This window comes from Poeciliopsis prolifica, unplaced genomic scaffold (genome assembly GCF_027474105.1).
Source record: "Poeciliopsis prolifica strain line A6 unplaced genomic scaffold, Auburn_PproV2 SCAFFOLD030, whole genome shotgun sequence".
NCBI classification, from domain to species: Eukaryota; Metazoa; Chordata; class Actinopteri; order Cyprinodontiformes; family Poeciliidae; genus Poeciliopsis; species Poeciliopsis prolifica.
Genome location: NW_026562405.1, coordinates 6,657,776 through 6,678,035, shown reverse-complemented (window position 1 = coordinate 6,678,035; position 20,260 = coordinate 6,657,776). Strand labels below are relative to the sequence as shown.

General features: G+C 43.0%; 2 protein-coding genes and 1 pseudogene across 2 annotated transcripts; all 3 read right to left on the bottom strand.

Moving 5' to 3' along the window:
* Positions 1-5,526: 5,526 nt before the first annotated feature.
* Positions 5,527-8,121, bottom strand: LOC129372669 (gastrula zinc finger protein XlCGF8.2DB-like). Its single transcript, XM_055050084.1, has 2 exons — positions 7,920-8,121; positions 5,527-6,632 (listed from the first exon to the last, which is right to left on the bottom strand). The coding sequence occupies exons 1-2, from the start codon at positions 7,945-7,947 to the stop codon at positions 5,527-5,529; spliced, it is 1,134 nt and encodes a 377-aa protein (XP_054906059.1). The 5' UTR covers positions 7,948-8,121.
* A 2,949-nt stretch (positions 8,122-11,070) lies between these two features.
* LOC129372735 (nuclear factor 7, brain-like) lies at positions 11,071-14,086 on the bottom strand (annotated as a pseudogene).
* A 1,772-nt stretch (positions 14,087-15,858) lies between these two features.
* On the bottom strand, positions 15,859-19,121 carry LOC129372786 (putative RNA-binding protein 15B). The gene is given in 5 exon segments (XM_055050290.1): positions 15,859-16,495; positions 16,497-16,709; positions 16,711-16,834; positions 16,837-17,166; positions 17,169-19,121. Coding segments are annotated over 5 exon segments (2,463 nt in total). The 5' UTR covers positions 18,409-19,121; the 3' UTR covers positions 15,859-15,939.
* Between the last annotated feature and the right edge of the window lie 1,139 nt (positions 19,122-20,260).

Here is a 20,260-nt window from a genome sequence, read left to right as displayed (position 1 = left end):
CATAAAGACTTTCCAGCTCTCCTTCTGTCTGTGTCACACTGTATACTCCTATATTTATTATTAACCGTTATGAAATATTCCCTCAGAGTTTATATCACTGATCACTAACACTGAGCTGACTTTGTATACGATGTAAATTTACTTCCTGCTTCGTGTGTCGTTGGGTTTTCTTGTAAAGATTTTTTAAGTCCTTTTTCTTTCAATTAATTCAAGTTGATTTAAATTATTTTTTAACTTATTAAGAGAAGTATTACAGCTATGGGTTTAGATGAAATTCTGTTTCCAATATGACTGTAAAACTGTGTTTTGTTTTTTAAGTGTGTGAACCAATTAACTTTTTCACTGTAACATTGATAATTGTCTAAGTTTGTGTTTCTACTTGTTTAATCCGACTGGACATCAGAACCGAACCCGACGACGTTCTGAAATCCTTCCTCTGATTCTGGACAGAACTAGAACAAGTAGAACTACGGCAACACAGCGACCCAAAATACTGAACAGCAAGTAGATTGATCAGCAGTTAGGAGGATTATTATGGATAAAAAACAAAAAAGAATGAGATTTATGGCATTTAACTTCTCAGAAGCAATTAAAAATGGCTGCTAATGACAACATACATGATTTTAACCTGAAGAGTGAAAATAAAAATTCCTGCTGAGCAAAGGCAGCAGGAGGGAGCGGGATCTGAAAGTACGGAAAGCCAAAATGATCAAAACTTTGATTAAAAAAACATCTTTTCAATAATTTGGTGAATTATTTGAATTCAGATTAAACAGAGACTCAAAACAAGTTTCATCCTGAAGCTGCAGTTTGAGACTTTTACTTTTTAAACTTCCTAATAAAACAGATTCTTCCACAAACAGCAGCCAGATAAACGTCAGTAGAGAGAAACATCAGTGCCAACAAGCTTTTATTAAAAATATAGAAGTAAACCAGAAGCAACAGCTTCAACAAAACTTTCCGTTAGAGGATATTTAATGATCCAAAACATTTTGATTTTATTCTCCTTATTCTAGTTCTGCAGCAGATTCTCTGTCTTTGATTTTTTCTTTAATTTATTCATTTTTCCGGGTGAACTGAGGAACGTTTCTCTGGATCCTCGCTGCTGCTGCATGTCTGCTTGGCCTCACTAACACACACACACACACACACACACACACACACACACACACGCCTACACACACACACACACACACACGCACACACACACACACACACACGCCTACACAAACACGCACGCCTACACACACACACTCACACACACCAGGCTGCAGCGTCTGGGGATCAAAGCAATACTGAGCAGCTTCCGGTTGAACTGTTTCATAAACTTTCTGTTTGCATTAATAACTACTGATGATGATGATGATGATGATTAACAAGCTCACTTATTTTTATAAAGTCTCATCACTTCTTTCTTCTTCCTCTTCATCGTTTCTGTCGTTCCTCCTCTGTCTGCATGAGTCTGACTTGAATTGATGTCTATGCAAAAACAGTTCTGAGGTCCAGTTCAGGTGGAGGCCGACCGGACCGGATTGGACTGAACCGGACTGAACCGGACCGAACCGGCCCGGACCGGACTGAACCGGACCAAACCGGCCCGGATTGGACTGAACCGGACCGAACCGGCCCGGACCGGACTGAACTGGACCAAACCGGCCCGGATTGGACTGAACCGGACCGAACCGGCCCGGACTGAACCGGACCGACCCGGACCAGCGGTCCTGGTTCAGACTCGCGTGTCCGCCCTGAAGACGACACACATCCTGTCTGCGGGACCGTCAGGTCGCAGTTTTATCTCGATCGTTTCACTTTCATCTGAGTTTCGATGAACGATTTTGGCCGATATTTTTTTGCCTGCGATGTTAATTTGCTGAGTTGGCAGCAGCGGCGTCCCTGTAATGAACCAATGTTCAGACTGGACCTGGGCGGAGCCTCCCTGCGGCGCGGCGGCTGATCAATCAGATCATCGATCTGTTGGTTCATCCATAGTTTAGATGTTTATCACCTTAACAAATCATTCGTACTAATTATCACCTCCTGAATGATGGAATATCTGACTCAAATCATCTTTGGTCAAAAGTAGCTTTAAATGTCTTTAAAGCTACTTTTGCTATGCAGAAACTATTGATAATCCTCTTAATGTAAATGTTCGATTTTCTTTATGTTTAGCTGAGGTAAAAAACTGCAGCTGAATTTTGAAGCAAATGCTCATAAATAGTTTTTGTTGTTAGAACCATTTTTAAATCTCCATTTAGTGTCTTTTTGCTTCTCCGTATGAACAGCAGGTTCTGATGCCGCTGAGAGCAACCAGCACAAAATCAGATTCAAATCAAACAGCTTCTAAACAGACCGACATATTTTCATCAAGCAAACGTTAGGAACAAATGTTGAAGAAAAAGTAAAAATAAGAACCAAAACATCCTCCATGTTATGAATCCCTCTATTTATGTGACAAAAATCACCAGACCCGACATTTAGCATTTCCTGACCTGCAGTCGGCCCGTGAACCTCTGCTTGGAAGGAACCTGATCCGAAAACGTTTCTGAATGTGGATGTTTGACTGGCGAGACAAACTTCCTGTCGGTCTGCTGCAGACAGGAAGTGGTCCGCTGCAGGGTGACGCATACAGGAAGTGGATCTCTGCAGGGTGACGCAGACAGGAAGTGGATCTCTGCAGGTGAAGGTGCAGCGCCGCGCGCTCAGCAGCATCTGAGGACAGTTATGAATATTATTGCACTTGAACATGAAAGTCCATTATGACCAGAGGTTCTGTGAGTCCCGTGTCTGGGTCGGCCTGACGGGTCGGTGGTTCTGTTTTCTTCCATCCATGCCATGATCCAATAAACGAGCACTGAAAGAACCGGTTCCCTCGTCTCTGTTTGTTCTGCTCTGACCGGCCAGGACCAGAAACCCTGTCACCATGTTAACGTTACCGGACCCAGTTTCTGCTGTAATCCTCAGTTACAGCCACATTATGCAACTTTTAATACTTTTTTTTTACACATTTGTTGAAACTGTCAGCATGTTATGAAAGTATAATAACCAATCAAAGCCAGGAGGCGGGACTTAGTGCTGTTAATCTATCTGCCATTACCACATTTAGCAGCGACTACATGAAGTGATTGACAGCAGTATGTCCCTCCTCCTGGCTCTAACTGATTGTTGTTCAGGCTACAATAGCAACCCAAAGGGACCGATGTTTCCACAGATTGTCTGTCTTAATCCATAACATGCATATGAATATTTTAGATCAAGAAATGAGAAATTAGAACAATTTGATCTTTATCTAAGGAGCATTTTGGCATTTATTGCTGTATAAAATGTAATGAATTCACAGGATTGAAGAACAGAAACATTAAAAACATCTTAGTGTTTATATTCTTTTATTTTCATTCAGTTCCAATCATAATGGTTTGAAACCAGGACATCCTGGGCTCTGGGCGCCTCGGCGACCAACTGACACACAACACCTAAGTTCTTCTTCTCTCCTGCGAAAGTCGATAAAGTCTTAGAATCAAACAGAAATGAACGGATTCAGTTCAAACCACGTCAACAGAGCTGTGCATTTCATTTACCTTCAGGAAAAGGTTTAATAATTTTGGTGTTTTAATAAAATCTGCTGTATAAATTAAACTTCGGCTGCTTCTGTTACTGATGATCACTCAGAACTCTGCTGCCCTCTTGTGGTTAAACATGCCAAGTTCTCATGTTTCTCTCAACTGCATCACAAATTACACACAAAATCCCATTTATCACCCGTTTGAGCAATCTGAGCTCTGCAGCACCAGAACCTCTGATCAGGTCCAAACTAAAACTTTTCAGGCTCTAATTTTATTCTTTATGAAAACAAAGGACAGTCCTGGAAGGACAGAAATTTTTCAGGCACTGAAACAGGAATTGGTTACTGTTGATTTAAAATCTTAATTGTGTTAACATGATGGCACAGGTGGTGCTGGATTGGTTTCCTCATGAGTCCAAATGTTCTCAGTTTCAGCTGCATTTTAACCTGAGAAACCAGAAAATCACTGATATTTTCAGGTTTTCTTCAAAATATTTCTTTAGTAAATAATTATAAAACATGAGTGAATTAGCAGAAACATCTTCTAGTGATTTTCTTACTTCATTTTCTGTTCAGAAGTTCAGTTCTGGCTAAAAACTGAGGCGAGCTAAATTTAAATGAGTTCTTTTCTTGTCATAAAAACATTTGTTACTCAAACTCGTCTGTAGGTAACTTTTGGGTTCATAATTTTCTCACTGAACTCACCAAAGTAAACCTGACACGTCACACCTGTTTTAGAAATCTGGGTTTAAAGGAACAATTATGTTGAAATGTTCAATTTGACCTTAGATTAATTCTCCTTTGGCCAAAAATATCTATGAACCAACACACACTCCACTCTCATCTTGTGCTGCATTGAGTATCAATAGTTCTTTTAAAATATTTTTTTAAATGTTGACAAAAATCAAAACCAACAACCACAAAAAGTGTTAGTTTGTCTCATGATGTAATTGTGCCTTAAGTGCCTAAACTGACCCCTGACCTTGCAAATATATGGCAAACACATGAATCACAAAAACAAGTCTTTTAGAATGGACCACAACATCCAGAATGCAATTTTCTGTTTTTTTTTTTCATGAAATCTTGGAAATATTCATAAAGATGGTCAATGTAAAAACATTGTTTTAAAAAAATAAACCCAATGTGTGTGCAGCAGCTGCAAACCCCTTTGAGCTCACAGGCCGTCAAACCTGCAGCTGCAAAACCAGGCTTCATGTCGGCTCAGTAAATGAACATCAGCTTAACACAAACACTTCAATTCTTACTAGGAAAATGGATTTTAGAAACACCTTTGCAGTCTTTCAAGTAGTTCACATCAAGATGTCTTAATATTCACATGTGAACAGTTTCTGCTCCTGTGTGAATCTTCATGTGACTTTTTAAATTTGACTTGCTGTTAAATTTTTTCCCACAAACGTCACAACTGAATGGTTTGTCTCCTGTGTGAATTCTCATGTGAATTTTTAAATAGGATTTTTGACTAAATGTTTTCCCACAAAAATCACAACCAAAAGGTTTTTCTCCAGTGTGGATTCTCATGTGAATGTTCAAACAGGGTTTTCGTCTAAATCTTTGTCCACAAAGCTCACAAGCAAATGGTTTTTCTCCTGTGTGGATTTTCATGTGATTATTGGAATCTGATTTATCATTAAATCCCTTTCCACAAATATCACAACTAAATGGTTTCTCTCCTGTGTGGACCCTCATGTGACTCTTGAAATGCCATTTATCTCTAAAGTTTTTTCCACAGACATCACAACCAAATGGTTTTTCTCCTGTGTGGATTCCCATGTGCTTTTTTAAATGTGCTCTTTCGTTGCATTTTTGTCCACAAACATCACATCTGAAAGGTTGTTCTCCAGTGTGGATTCTCATGTGACTCTCTAAACCTGACTTGCGACTAAATTTTTTTCCACATGTTTGACAACAAAATGTGTTTTCACCTGTATGGATTCTCCTGTGGATGTTCACAGCTGACTTGTGGCTAAATCTTTTCCCACAAAGATCACAGTTAAAAGGTTTGTCTCCTGTGTGGATTTCATGTGACTGTCTAAAATACACTTACGACTAAATCGCTGTCCACAAACATGACAACCAAATGGTTTGTCTCCTGTATGGTTTCCCATGTGAATATTTAGCACTGATTTATCACCAAATCGTTGCCCACAGACCTCACAGCAATATGGTTTCTCTCCAGTGTGGATTCTCATGTGCCTTTTTAGATGTGAGCTTTGGTTAAATCTTTGTTCACAAACATCACAGCTAAAAGGTTTGTCTCCAGTGTGAATCCTCATGTGAGTGTTTAGAACCGATTTCTCACCAAATGTTTGTCCACAGAAATCACAACTGAATGGTTTCTCTCCTGTGTGGATTCTCATGTGACAGTCTAAACTGGACTTCCAACTAAAGGTCTGTCCACAGAGATGACACCAAAATGGTTTCTCTCCTGTGTGGAATCTCATGTGCCTGTTCAAGTTGGATTTTTGTATAAATCTTTGCCCACAAAGTTCACAACTAAATGGTTTCTCCCCTGTATGGATTCTCACATGTATTTTAAGAAGATTTTCCCTCAGAAAGCTCTTGCCACATTCATTACAGCTAAAACATTTCAGATCCATTTGGGAATCCCTTAATTTCAAATTCTTCTTCATTGTATATTTTCTGTTAACCAAACACCTAAAAGAAAAACCTTCCAGCTGAGAATCAGAACCGTTCAAATTTCCCACATTATCCTCACTGACATCCGTATCTGAAGAACTTTCATCTGCACTACAATCCAGCTTCCTACAGTCCTCTCCCTCACTTTCTAACTTCCTTAGGCCAACTGAATAGCTGACTGGAATATCTGCGTTCCCCGTTTGCTGTGAGGAAACAGGATTCGCTTCCTCGTCTTCCTCAGGCTTCCTGATGACTGTGGTTACTGGAAACCAGCTGGCATCAGTCTCCTCCTTCATACTGGACCAGTGATCCTCCTGGTCCTCCTTGATCTGGAGTGACTCTGGATCCGGCAGGTCCACACCAGGACTCCGTCCTTCAGGAAGCTCTTCCTTAACCAGCAGCACCTGCTGAAAGTCTGCAGGTAACAGTGGAAGATCATAATCTGGTATACAGAAAATGCATAATAAAATTATGGCTCTATGATCATAAAATGTTTTTCTGAAATATAAAGTTTTTTTTCTGCAGAGTCACATTAGTTTTCTTGTTGAGACAAAGTTATTTTTGAAGGAATAAGGTTAAAACGGCTCTTTGGTTGGTAAATGTCTGACCTCTGGAGAAAGCAATAATAAAAAAATAACAATCTTCCAATCCAGCTGTAATCAGCAGTCAGGATCAAACGGCATCCAAGCGGTCAAACAGGCATTTAGGAACATGAAGGAACATCTGCAGCTTCCTAACAGTTGCACCAATTACTAAATTAAGTCATACTATTTAATGAGCTATCAACAGCTGCAGCCATATTGTTGCATGATCAGCTTTAAAATATGTCATTTTTTGTCTCTTAATGTGTTAAGTTGCTCCTCTGTCTTTGACAATTCAAAGTGGTGCTGCCATGTTGTTCTTAGCAAACAAAGAGGGAACCTTGATTTGTATGACAGAGTAAAGGGGTTGGTGCAGAACGACACAAGTCCCCACATAAATAGGATGGAGCAACAAAGAAGCAAATAACCTTTTGTTAAAGATACACACACACACACTGATAAACACACTAACACACTGATACACACACCTACACTGAGACACACACACACTGATACACACACACAGATAAACACACCTACACTGATACACACACACTGATAAACACACTAACACACTGATACACACACCTACACTGAGACACACACCTACACTGAGACACACACACACTGATACACACACACTGATAAACACACTAACACACTGATACACACACCTACACTGAGACACACACACACTGATATACACACACTGATAAACACACTAACACTGAGACACACACACACTGATCCACACACACACTGATATACACTCCTACACTGATCCACACACACACTGATCCACACACACACTGATATACACACACACTGATACACACACACTGATCCACACACACACTGATATACACTCCTACTGATACGGTACATTTAGCTCCTGATCTGCAGACAGGGTTGATTTAAAGCAGAACTGTTTCATTGATCTGGATCATTTATCGGGGCTCCAACACTTTACAACACGTGGCTTCAAGCAGCTAAGCTAAAGATGCTAGCTAGCTAGCTAGGCTACAAACACTGGTTGAGTTTATCTTCATAATGAACTAAATGAATCCTAAATAAAACCTTAAATTAAGCTGCATATATTTGAGGCGAGACTTTAAACAGACCGAGTTTCTGCAGCTCTTCAGCCTCCATTTCGGGATTCTGTTTAAATTCACGTCTCTTCCTGTTGGGCTTCCGCTCGGAAGTCACACATTTTCCATCTTCCTGTGATGTTTTCTCTCCCAGCTCCGGTTCGAAACCTAAAACCCCCTAAAACACGACCCACGGCGCTCCCACGGCCGCTGTGGGGGATGCAATCTGTCCATTAGACAGCTTCTTCTTCTTCTGTTGCTTCATACCGTTTATACGGAGCGTTACCGCCACCTACTGGACCGCGGTGAGCATGACTGGAAACATTTCACTCCACAAACCTGTTTCTCTGAGCCAAATTCAGTTCAGTACAATATTAATATAGTCATTGTTAGTAGCAGCCATTTATTCTGAGATTATACTTTAAAAGATTTTGGAAAGAATGTAATAACTATAATGTAATGTTGATTCTGGATTTTCATTGAAATACTTTATTTTTTTTATAGAAAGAATACAAACACTGACAATCACTGGCATTAACCTAATTATTATATTCAGCTACACCCTGCCGTACTTTATTACACTGTGTTGTGTTCCTCACTTTATTTGTATTGTAGGTTTTAATAAAAAAAAAGTTTGTCTTACCTAATAAAAATAGCTGACTTTTCACAGCTAACCATTTAAAGTAATGGTTAAATTCATTCTTTCCTGTTATTCACTGTTAAAAAGCAGAGGAAGGTTTAGTTACAGTTATTTCAGTGACATTTTAGTAAAAAACAGCAACTTAAATAAATGCTGGTCTATTTTACCATGTCTATCTAGTTCATGTAATAGTGAATAAACATTTGAAAAAGTATTTAAGTCACACACTTTCACTGCTGATGTTAAAATGAGATCTCTAATGTGTAGACCAGTTTCACTGTTTTTAAACTGTAAATATTTTTACTAGAAGTACTTTGCATCATTTTTACACATAAATTATTTTAAGTATTGAGTTTAAAGTTTTGTGAAATAGAAAAACTTTTTTTCCTCACCAGCAGTCGAACTAAAGTAAATCACATTAAAGGTCTAGTTTCATCACAACCAACTAGACACCTGCTGTTTTACCATATTCACCAGTTATATCTAATAAATAATGTAATATCTGGAAAATTTGTTAGTCATTTAAAATACCTGAATATGGACACAATGCCATAATTTTCACAAAGTAAATCAGGTGTCATGATCAGTCAAACATTTCCTGGCTGCTCTGCTGGGCTCCGTTTACAGAACCGACCCAAACCCATCTGTCAACGAGTCAGCAGGGAAAGTTTAATCCCAAGTTGGTGCAAACAAACTTACATGAATGTTTGTATGTACCACAAAAGAAGAAGACATGGCTGAAAAATAATAAACTACAAATATCCATAGTATTGATTGATTCCCGGCAGACCAACGTGTCACTAGAACGTGTCATAATAATAGTGACAGACTAATGGCGTCCTGGGTTTGGGTGTATGGACACCACAGCTTCAAATATCTGAGGAAACTTTGAGAACATCAGAGCTGCAGTTTGATCACTCAGATCTCCATTGGTAAAATCTTTGCTTTACCCACCATGATGAAGAGGAAACATCCCGTCAGTGAAGGTGTGTGTGTGTTAGTATTCAGAATGACAGCTTTCCACCATCAGTCCAGATTCACTCTGGACTGATCGATCGATCGGAGGAGCAGGTGGAACATGTTTACCTCTACAGACCTGAATAACCCACCATCCAGACTTGATGAATGTCTTCCTCTGGACAGACTCGTCCAGTATTAAACCTCTCTGGAGTTTCAGGAAGCTGCCGTTTCTCTCCTAGACTCACACTGGTCAGATTACACAGACCACACATCTGTTGGTGACTGATCAGAAATAAAGATTTATTGGTCAAAATTGTGCACACAAATCAATGCACATTTCATAAACATAAAAAATAAGAGTAATATGTTTATATACACTTTTTCGGAGGAAAACTCATGGTTGGTTGAAAGCAAACATTCATGAGTCACTATATTTTAAGTTGGCAGTCTGGCATGAACTGTTTGTAGCTCCACCTTGACAGTGAAAATGTAAACAGCTTGTGTCCAGGATGTGTGGGGTCTGCAGAGATATTGGCTGCCCTCTTCCTGAACCTAACGCTGTAGAAGTCCTGTTTGGAGGGAAGGTCAGCCCTGAAGATCCTCTCTGCAGAAAACTACCAGCTGATCATTCAGATCATCTCCAGTTTCCTGTTTAAAACAGTTTAAATCTGACCAATAAGGTTTCATTTGCAGTTTCAGTTCTTCATGCTGAGGACATCAGAGCTGATGTTTGCCCACTGAGATCTTCATCGGTAGAATTTTGAGAGAATCCTCAGTGTTGAAGAAAGGAAACATTTTGTCAGTGTGTGTGTGTGTGTGTGTGTGTGTGTGTGTGTGTTGTGTGTCCGTCCGTCCAGATCAGAGAAGGACAGTTTCCTCCATCTCAGTCCAGATTCACTCTGATCCTCTGGACTGAGATGAATATGACAGGAGGTGGTGGAGACCATGCTGAGTATTTACCTTTACAAAACTGCATAAACAACATCCAGAATCTACCTTTCCCTTCCACTGGACAGACTCTGCTAACACACCAAGAGACCGATGTGAACTGTCTCCAACATCAACATCCCAGCTGGGAGTTAAAACCCTCAGAGCTCAGAACAGAACACGAGTAATCAAACCTCTCTGGATCATCAGGAAGCTGCTGTTCCTCACTAACACCAGTCAGATCTTCAGACAGCAGGAGCTTTGGATTTGCCGTGTTTGGATCTGAACCAGAGAAGTGTAGCTCACCAGGGTCTCCATGTTGCTCCAGATGTTGAAGGCCAGGTTGCCCAGATGTTTGGCCAGTGCCAGATTACCATTTGCTCTGTATTTCTCCATGTCAGCTCAGTCCGGTAAAGGCAGGTTGTTCATCACAGCAATGAGAGGATGGCTCAGAATTTCCTCAAAATCTTCTCAGATACAACAGAAACTCTCATTTCTGCTGTTGGTCCATAGAGCAGGGTTACTGTTAGGGTCAGCCAACTCGTACTTGGCTGAGTTCCTAGCCAAGTACGAACCATGAAGGTCTCCAGAGATCTGTCCATACAGAGTTCAAGAACCAGAACAGAGTGAGGCATCTTTTAGTTTATGCTCCTCAGATCTGAACCAAACTGCAGAAAACCTGCGATGCTTATATTCTTAGGCATCTGATATATTGAACTGTATGTTTCATCAAACCTTGATGAATGTATTTTAGATGTTTACCCTTGGAGTTCTTGCGAAGCATTTTGAAATGTTTTCTGAGCGACGGTATGATAAACTGACCCTGCTGAGTCAGTGCCAGTCCAAGCTTCACATCATCCACTTCATGTCATATTCAGTTTCTGGCTTACGAAGCAGATCTGAAGCTGAGCTGAAAACAACCAGATGTTCAGTAGAAACTCCAGTTTCCTGTCTAAAACCACAGAGTTTAAATCTGATCAAGAAGGTTTAACTTGGACAGAGCTGCTGTTTTCTCACTGAGATCTCCATGGATAGGATTTTGATCTTGGCAGAGACGAAACAAGGAAACATCCGGTCAGTGAAGGTGTGTGTGAAGGTGTGTATGTGTGTGTTAGTATCCAGATCAGAGAAGGACAGCTTCCCTCCATCATAGTCCCAGATTCACTCTGACCCTCTGGAGTTTCTTGTGGACTGGGAGACCTGAGAGACAATCTTCTGTAAACCGTGCTGAATATATACCTGCATAGAACTGAATAACCCAAAATCCAGACTGTATCTTCCCCTTCCTCTGGGCAGACTCTACTAACACACCCAGCAACCAATACTGACTGTCTCCAACATCAACATCCCAGCTGTGGTTCCCTGAGTTAAAGCCCTGAGAGCTGAGGACAGACCACTCTGGTCCAAATCTCTCTGGATTATCAGGAAGCTGCTGTTTCTCTCCAAACGTCCCTCTGGTCAAATCGTCAGACAGATGGAGTCTTGGCCCAGCCGTGTTTGGGTCCAGAACCAGAGGAGTGTAGGTCACCATGTCCTTCATGTTGCTCCAGATGTTGAAGGCCAGGTTGCCCAGATGTTTGGCCTGGTCTATCAGAGCTCCTGAGGGCAGCTGTGGATCCTCCAGCAGGGGGCAGCGCTGGACTCTTTCCACTGCAGCCTTGTAGTTGTGCAGGAATGAGACGTCTTCAGCTCTCAGCTCCTCCTCTGTGGCTCTGACTGTGTCTGAAAGAGCTGCTATCTCTCTGCTCAGAGCCTCCATCTTCTCCTCCATCATCCCTCTCTTCTGCTCCTCTTCCTCCCTCAGTGCAGCCAGCCTGGCCTCCTCTTCCTCTGCTAGAAACTGATGAAGCTTCTTAAACTGCTCAACAATCTGCCTCTCTGTGTGTCGGGCCTGGACCTTCATGTGTTCTGCTGTCTGATCAAACTCCTCTTTAACTTCCTTCTTCTGCTCCAGTTTCTTCTTTAAAGGTTTCAGAGTTTCCTGAAGTTTCTTCTTGTGTTGCTGAGCAGCTTCATCAATGGGTCTGAATCTGTGCTTGATGTGTTTTTCTGAATCTCTGCAGATGAGACAAACTGGCTGCTGATGTTCCAGACAGAAGAGTTTGAGTTTCTCAGAGTGCAGACTGCAGAGCTCTCTGAAGCTTTTTGCTCTCTCTGCTCTAAGAATGATTCACAGAGTCTCTTCAGAGCCAAACTAACTGGAGGATCTTTTCTGTCAGATCTTTTCCTACAAACAGGACATGAAAGTCCAGGTCTTGCTCTCCAGGACTTCTTCAGACACTCCTTACAGAAGCTGTGGCTGCATGACAGAACAACAGGATCCTTAAAGACATCCTGACAGACCGGACAGCAGAGATCCTCCTCTGGTCTGGAAGCCATTTTGTCTCTGAGTGAAGCTGAAACAGCAGCAGAGAAAATGTTTAAGGAGGAAGCTTGATTTCTTTCTGCAAAAAATTCAGCATATTATAGAAAATGTGTCTTTGTTTACTCTGTAAAGGTGGTTATCTCTCAGAACAACTAAGGGTTTTAAGAAAATTACTAACTTAATTAATTATTCATTGATCAATAAGATCTTTAGATACACTAATTAATCACTTGCATTCCTAAAGTAAAGACAACCTAATTTCATTTGGACTAACAGCTGCATTTTATGAGAAGAATTTATGTAGTTAAATTTTGATAGGAGGAATCAAATATGACTGATTCTGATCCAGTGACTCAAGTGGTTGCAAAATTTCATTAAAACAAAATATGGAAATCTTTGGCATAATTTTCCTAGTAAGATTTTTTTTAATTATTGAGTTGTAAAATAAAACACATTTATTCTTACGCAATATTTTTCACCACATTCAGTCCCAATCTGGCACAACAGATGGATATTGATAAAACAAAATATTTATTTTACAAATATTTGTATGAGAAATCTATTTATGGGTGCAAATCTAATCTTTGACACAGCAAAATATGGTCTTCCAACCAGGGATGAACAGTCAAACTATAGTCATTCTTGGTCAGTTTTTTATTCATAAATGTCCTTTTTGAAAATAATACTAAAAATCACCCACATTTTAAAGTGACCAAATTGTATTAGCAGGAAGTGCATGAATGTTGTAATAACACAAAAAAAACCCATCATATCAAAATGCTAACAGTTTAATTTAAGAGTGTAATCATTCCTGCTTCTTTTCTACTTTGTTTGCAGAGTATTTTCAGACACAACTATTTTTATTTATACTTTTTTTCATGTCAAAATGCTCTTTTTGTTCTGATCTGGGGTTTGTCATACAGGTTTCAAAATATAGATTTAAAGAAATTTAAATATTTTAGCAGATTGTTGAACAATAAAATCTGCTCACAAAAACGACAGTTTTGCCCACAAAACTGTTGTTTGTGAGCAAAACCAAATGAAGATGAATAACTGAAACGCTGCTGTTAGCAAAAGGCCAGTTTAGCTTCGCTGTTTTCTCGAGTTCAAACAGGAAACAAACTCCAGAGAAATGCAGCAGAACGAGCCGGAAACAGAAACGATCCCTTATATCCAAACCAAACAAGAAGCTGAAACAGAACCAGAAGCTACAAACCTTCAGAAAGAAACACTCCGTCCGCGGATCCTTTGCCGTCTAACAACTTCTTCTTCTTCTCCCGCTGCTTCTTCTTCTTCTTCTTCTCCTGCTGCTTCTTCTTCTGGGTTTCAATGGCGGATGCCAAACCATGTGAAGATGCATTTACCGCCACCTACCGACATAAACAAACACTTTGTCTTGCCTTGTTGCTGAAAATGTGCCTTAACTGTTGGCTATTCAACCCCAATATGACCTAAAACCCCGAATATGACGCGGTATGAGTTCTGAAAATAAATAATTATCCATGAAGGAGAAAATTGAAATTCAAGTTAACATTTTCATTAGAAAAAAAATGTAATTTAGTCTTAAGAAAATCACAATTTTCCAAGATTCAAGGCAAAAGGATTCAAGAGCATTAATTAATAGTAATTCAATAACGAATATATCATATTAAAACAAAGTTATTCCCTGATATTGTGATGTCAGTCATTTTTAAGGGAAAACTCCAGACATTAGTTGGAAAATATTTTCTCCACAATCCTGACAAGTTTTTTTCTTTCAGTAAGTTTAGATGTTATAATGTCAGAAAATTACATTTCTTGTAATTTCTGACAGAAAATATCCAAACTTTTCTAGTAAATGTAAAATGAATTTCTGAATTTTTTAACAAATGTTTGTATGTGTATTTTATAATTTGTGGCTTATTTATTAATTTTGTTTCACTGCAACAAGGAGTTGCAGACAATGTTTCCTTAATATTTTCACTAAATTTCCTCCATTTATTTAGCTTATGAAAAAAACTGTCATTAATTTTGAACCAAATAAATGACCTTACCTTCATTAATTTAGTCCAAAACAATCGATTTTTGTAATAAAGTTAAACATTTTTTAACAGTACTTTTACATGAAACTATCTGATTAGTTTTCTTTAAACTTCTGAGCTACTGTCTCATTTCTGAACTCTTAATGTTAGATCATGTGTCGACGTCACGGCTCGTGGGCCAAATTCAGTACGCCAAGTTTTTTTTGTGGCCTTCTAGACTCAAGTTTATAGTTGAGTTTTTAAATATCATCAAATCAGCAGTTTTCTGTATAATAGATTGCATGAAGGTGAAAATACATTTCATATTTAATTAAAAGAGGAACTCATAATAGTTATTTATTATTTTTAATATTTTTAGCAATACTTTCTGCCCCTAGTGGCATTGTTGATCTCGATGTGTGTGAAAAAGAAAATGAGTTTAAAACCTCGGTTTTAATTCAATCCATTAGTTTCAAAAGCAGAAATGAGACTTCAGCTGTAAAAACTCTGGTTTTATTTCAGAAACGGTTTGAAGATGAAACAATAAAACATCAAGTATTTCTCTTTTTAAAACACAAATCATTAGTGACCATCATTCATCCTGATCTGCTCATATTTCTGACTCATTCCCATAAAAATGTCCAATTTGCTATTTGAGTTTTTAATTTGCTGAAAGTTTTGGAGTCAAAAATGTTTCTTCTGCTTCATAAATCTACCGTTCGCTAATAAAACCAGAACAGATGGAAACATGAGGCTCTGCTGGGAGTTTAAAAAACCATCCCAACTCAAACGGATCAACTGGAAGTTTCAACATAGATGGGAAGGGTGTCTCTCCTGGTGCATGCTGGGAGAATGGACTGGAATGCTAAGAACACCAGAACACAGCGAGGAAGAGGAGGATCACCAAATAAAAACAGGAAAGGATTAGCTTCAAGTTTCCAGAAACATCTTGCGAGTTTCCAGGATGGATAAAACGGGATAAAGTGAGAAGCTTTTAGTGTCACGTTTTCCAGCTTCCTGGAGCAAAACCAGCTGAAGTGTTTCTAAAGGTTCCTTTGGCCGTCTTCATCCGCCCGGGTCGCTGAGGAACATGTAGTGTAACTGGCTGGAATTCATTTAAACTGAAACAAACACTGAACAACATGGAGGAAGCGCCGGGAGTCAGTTAGTGTCGTTGACAATCACAATGACCATGTGCTCCTCCTCCAGATTACCCACAGTCCTCTTGGCCGCCTGCAGGAACTGCTGCGAGAACTCCCCAGGCGGGAAGGCGTATAGCATGGCGCCCGGGGTGCCCTCCTTGGCGGCCGGCAGGCTCACCACGCCCGCCGCCTCCTTGTTTCGCAGGTAGGTGACAAGGTGGCGCAGCAGGCGCACCTGCAGGCCCGGGTCCAGCCCCGGCGCCTGGCGGTCCACGGGGCCCTGCAGGGCCAGCAGGATGGCGAAGCCGTCCGGGCGGCCCAGCTTGATGCGGCGCGCCACCTCGTCCAGCCGGGCCTGGTCCATGCGCAGCCGCTGGGCGATCTTCAGCTGGCTGGGCTGGCTCTGCAGCTTCAGGCTGTCCTTCATCACCGTGTGGAAGTAGGCCGCGCCGCCCTCCAGCAGGAACAGGTCTGTGGGGAAGCTGCTGTTCTTCAGGGCGAAGAAGCCGCGCCACAGCCTGGACAGGGCGCCCTGGGCGAACTCTGACAGCGTGCTGGGGGAGCCGGGGCGTCCGTGGCGGCGAGGCGGTGCCGGCCGCCTCGGCGCGGTGGTGGTGGTTGTTCAGGTGATCGCTGGAGGACCTCTTGCTGTGGTGGCGGCCGGCGGGAAGCTCTTCTTCGTTGGTGGTGGAGTGTCGACCGGCGCCGCTGTCGGGGGAGTGGTCCCGTGGCTCGGTGGTGGAGTCGGGGGCGCGTACCCGCGCCCGGTCAGGGCTGGCATCAGGAGACCGCCCCTCCTGGACCGCGAACTCGCGACCTCCCCCGCTCCTTCTCCTCTGGCGGCTTGTCGGCGGACAGGCTGCGGCTCCTCCTGCGGGTCCGCCTCTCCTCCCGCTCTTTCAGCCACCGCTCCGGCTCTTGCTGCGGCTCCGCGCCGCCCGTCCGCTCCGCCCGAAGGCCTCCACCCCTCCGGCCCGCCGCTCCAGGCTTCGCGTGGGGCTGCTGGGAAAGTCTCTTTCCAGGAGGCCCCGCTCCCGGAGGGAGAGGAGGCTTGGGGGGGGCGGGGAGCGCTCCCGCCCGCCCCGCAGCTCCCTCTCCAGGCTGCGGTGGTGGCTGTACGCCTCCCCCAGGAGGTCGTAGTGGGCGGAGAGCGCGATGGGAGGCTGGTACCCGGGAGGGAAGGGCCGGGAGGGGCTCTCCTCCACCTTGGCGAAGTCCACCCGGAGACGGTGCTCCTGGCCCCCAAGGGGAAGCCCCTCATCTGGGTGCAGGCGGCCTGGGCAGCGTCCAGGCTTTCATACTGAATGTAGGCAAAGTTGTCCCCTTTCACATAGTCGATGTTCCTGATGCTGCCGAAGCGGTCAAACTCCCGGGCCAGGGCGGTCAGAGAGTTCCCGGGGCCCAGGCCGCCCACCCACAGCCGGGTGGTGGGATTCGCCTTGCCGTAGCCGATCTTTATGGGGTTCCCACCGATCAGCCGGCCTTGCATGGCCACCTTGGCCCGGTGGGCCATGTCCAGGTTCTGGAACTTCACAAAGGCATAAGCGCCGCCCTGGCCGCGGGCCGGACGTTTGATCACCACGTCCTCAATGATGCCGTACTTATCAAAGCCGCGCCGGAGCTCCGCCTCCGTCACGTTCCCGTCCAGGTTCCCGATGAACAGGTTGCTGGTGGCCCTCTGGTCGTCCTCCGGCTTCAGGTCCTCCACCACGGGCATGGCGGGGAACCCGAAGGGCCGCCCCCGCTCATCCAGCATCCCATAGTAATCCAGCAGGCGGTCCCGGTCCCGGGTCAGCGCCAGGCTCTCCAGGGCGTACTGCCGGGCCCGCAGCTCACGCAGGCTGTTGACGGCGGGCCCGGGCGGGGACAGGGAGCGCTGCCGGTAGGGGTACGGCGGCGCATGCAGCGGGAGGTACCCGACGTCCGGCGGGGTCACACTCCGCCTCCTCACGTACATGGGCTCTATCTTCAGCTGGCGTTCCCCCAGAACCAGGCGGGACGACTTGGCGTGCCGGGCCTCCTTCGCGTCCTCCGGGTGGCGAAAATTCACGTATGCGATCCGGCCCAGCTCCGGGGTGTGGGACAGCTTCACGCTCACGTCCCCGAACTTTTTGAATTCGTGGAACAGCGAGTCCTCCACGTCCTCGTCCGACACCTGCGAGCCCAGGTTGCTGATGAGCAGCGTCTTGTACTCCAGCGTCCCGGGCCTGGCGGCGGGCGGCTCGGCGGCGCGCAGCGGCGGCCGTCCGAGCAGGCTGAGTTCATGTCGGTGGTGGAGCTCCAGGGCGGCCGCCCGCTCCTCTCTGAGCCGCGGCTTCTCCCGCTCCCTGCTGCGGCTGCGGCGGTGATAGCTCCGGCTCTCCGCCAGCAGCAGAGCCAGAGGCGGCGGGGGCAGCTCCTCTCTGCGGGCGCTCTCCCGCTCCCTTTCCCGTATCCGCTTAGCGATAGCGCGGGACGGGCTGCTCTCTCTCCCGGCCTGCCTCTTCATCTTTCACCGAAGGATGGAGCCCAAACTTTTCGGAGCCGTGCAGCGGGAATTCGGCGCTCGGAGCGGGTTCCTGGAGTGTTCGTGGAGACGAGGCGGCTGGGGACGGCTTCAGGGAGAGACGCGCTTCCAGGGCGGCCGCTGAGTTTTAGCACATTTACGGTGAAAACGGTTAGAAACGATGGGAAACATTTCAGCATCACAGGAGCTGCACCAGGGCCGCCATCTTGGACAATAGGAATGTGCGCGTTCCCTGAGGAGGACGGAGGGCGCGGTGACGCAAAGGCAGCTGACGTCATGACGTTACGATTTCATTTCAACACATTTGTTCATTTTGATTAGAAACTGATACATTTCTGCTCAATTTGAATGAAAAAAATTTCTTTGAATCTTTGAAGGAACCTTTCTGAAGATCTTTTAAATTATTTTAGACTTTGTTGCGTTTTACTTGATCATTTAAGAGCAGAAATGATTTCAGGCGCAGAATGAGTCAAGATTCAAAACTCTTAACAGTATGTTTGAGATATAACTACAGTTATCCCACTACAAACCAGAATATTTTTCGAAAAAGATTGTAAGTAAAACAGGAGATATCTGTCAGAGGAGCATATTTTTTATGTCTTGTGACGAGAAACCTTCTAATTCTGTTCCCAACTTTGACTTCACACTTCATCTTATTACCACTGTGGAACAAAATGAATTATTTTTAAGATTACACCTAGACATGTATAAAATATCCTGAGTTTGTCTGAGTTGTTTTTCTGCTCCTCTCTCCTTGCCAGCTGCACCTGGTAACTCATAGTCTCATAAGAACAGCTCGTCTTTGTGTAGGTAAAAGGGAAGACCAAGGCCGATAGTCAGAGCAGCTCCACTATGGGAACCGGATGAGATGCTCAACTTATCTGTGTGGCTTTGGAGGAAGCCAGGAACACGACGCCTCCCTCTCAGGCCTGTCTATTTGCTTCAGAGTTTATGTTATGGGTCCTAATTTGGTAATAGGCATTTGAAACGAAGACCTGTATATGATTCTGATTGTTTCAGCCTCACCTGGAGTTTGCTATGATTTTACCTGTCGTTCTCCACTTGCAAGTGATATTGAAAGTTTTTGTTCTTTGCACTTTTGCTGTCTCAGTCTCATCTCTGGAAAATCTGTGCATTTCAACAACCACATTTAAAACTCGCTATGACATTTCTTAAACATCAAAATATAAAATTTAGAAGTGGCAATTTTTTTATGATTTTTAAAACATCCTTATTGGTCAGATGGATATTTTTATATCTTGTTAGAACATGAAACAAACTTTTAACAAGTTACTGGTCTGTATTTATTTCCAAACTTTGGTCCATACTTTTTCACAAATTTTCAGAATGCATATTTTATGCTTAAGTTTGGAAGTCTTAGGAAGTCAGAGGCTATTGCTTTGAACATATAATTCCTAGAAACTGCCAGGATTGATAAAATGTTTCATATCTTGTTTTAACAACATATAGCAGAATTTTTTTTAAAGACAGCGAAAAGTCAGAGTGAGAAGGAGCCCCACTGTGTTGTTTCGTCAAACTATTTTATATCTTGTCACAAGAAGCTCAGATTTGAAAGAAATCCTGCTTTTGTTTTTATTTTGTATGTGACTTCTTACTTTTCTCCAGTTTTCATGTTTTGCTTTTTTACAGAATGCCAGGTGCTAGAAAATAATCCAGAAAATTAAAAATAGAAATGTAGAAAATTTCAGAGCATAAAATACAAAACATAAAACAAAAGGTTTTGCTGGACTGGTCGATCGCAATGAACAGGTCAAGATGTTTGCAGAAAAACGAGACAAATCAACACCAGGAGCTTTGGAAAAGAAATGCTACA

What these genes read in the sequence shown, in the direction of transcription:
- LOC129372669 (XM_055050084.1), bottom strand. Translation starts at nt 7,947, where the DNA reads ATGGAGGCTGAAGAGCTGCAGAAACTCG. An exon ending in TGAAGAGCTGCAGAAACTCG is followed by an intron (nt 6,633 to 7,919) that starts GTCTGTTTAAAG and finishes TGTTACCTGCAG; the next exon opens with ACTTTCAGCAGGTGCTGCTG.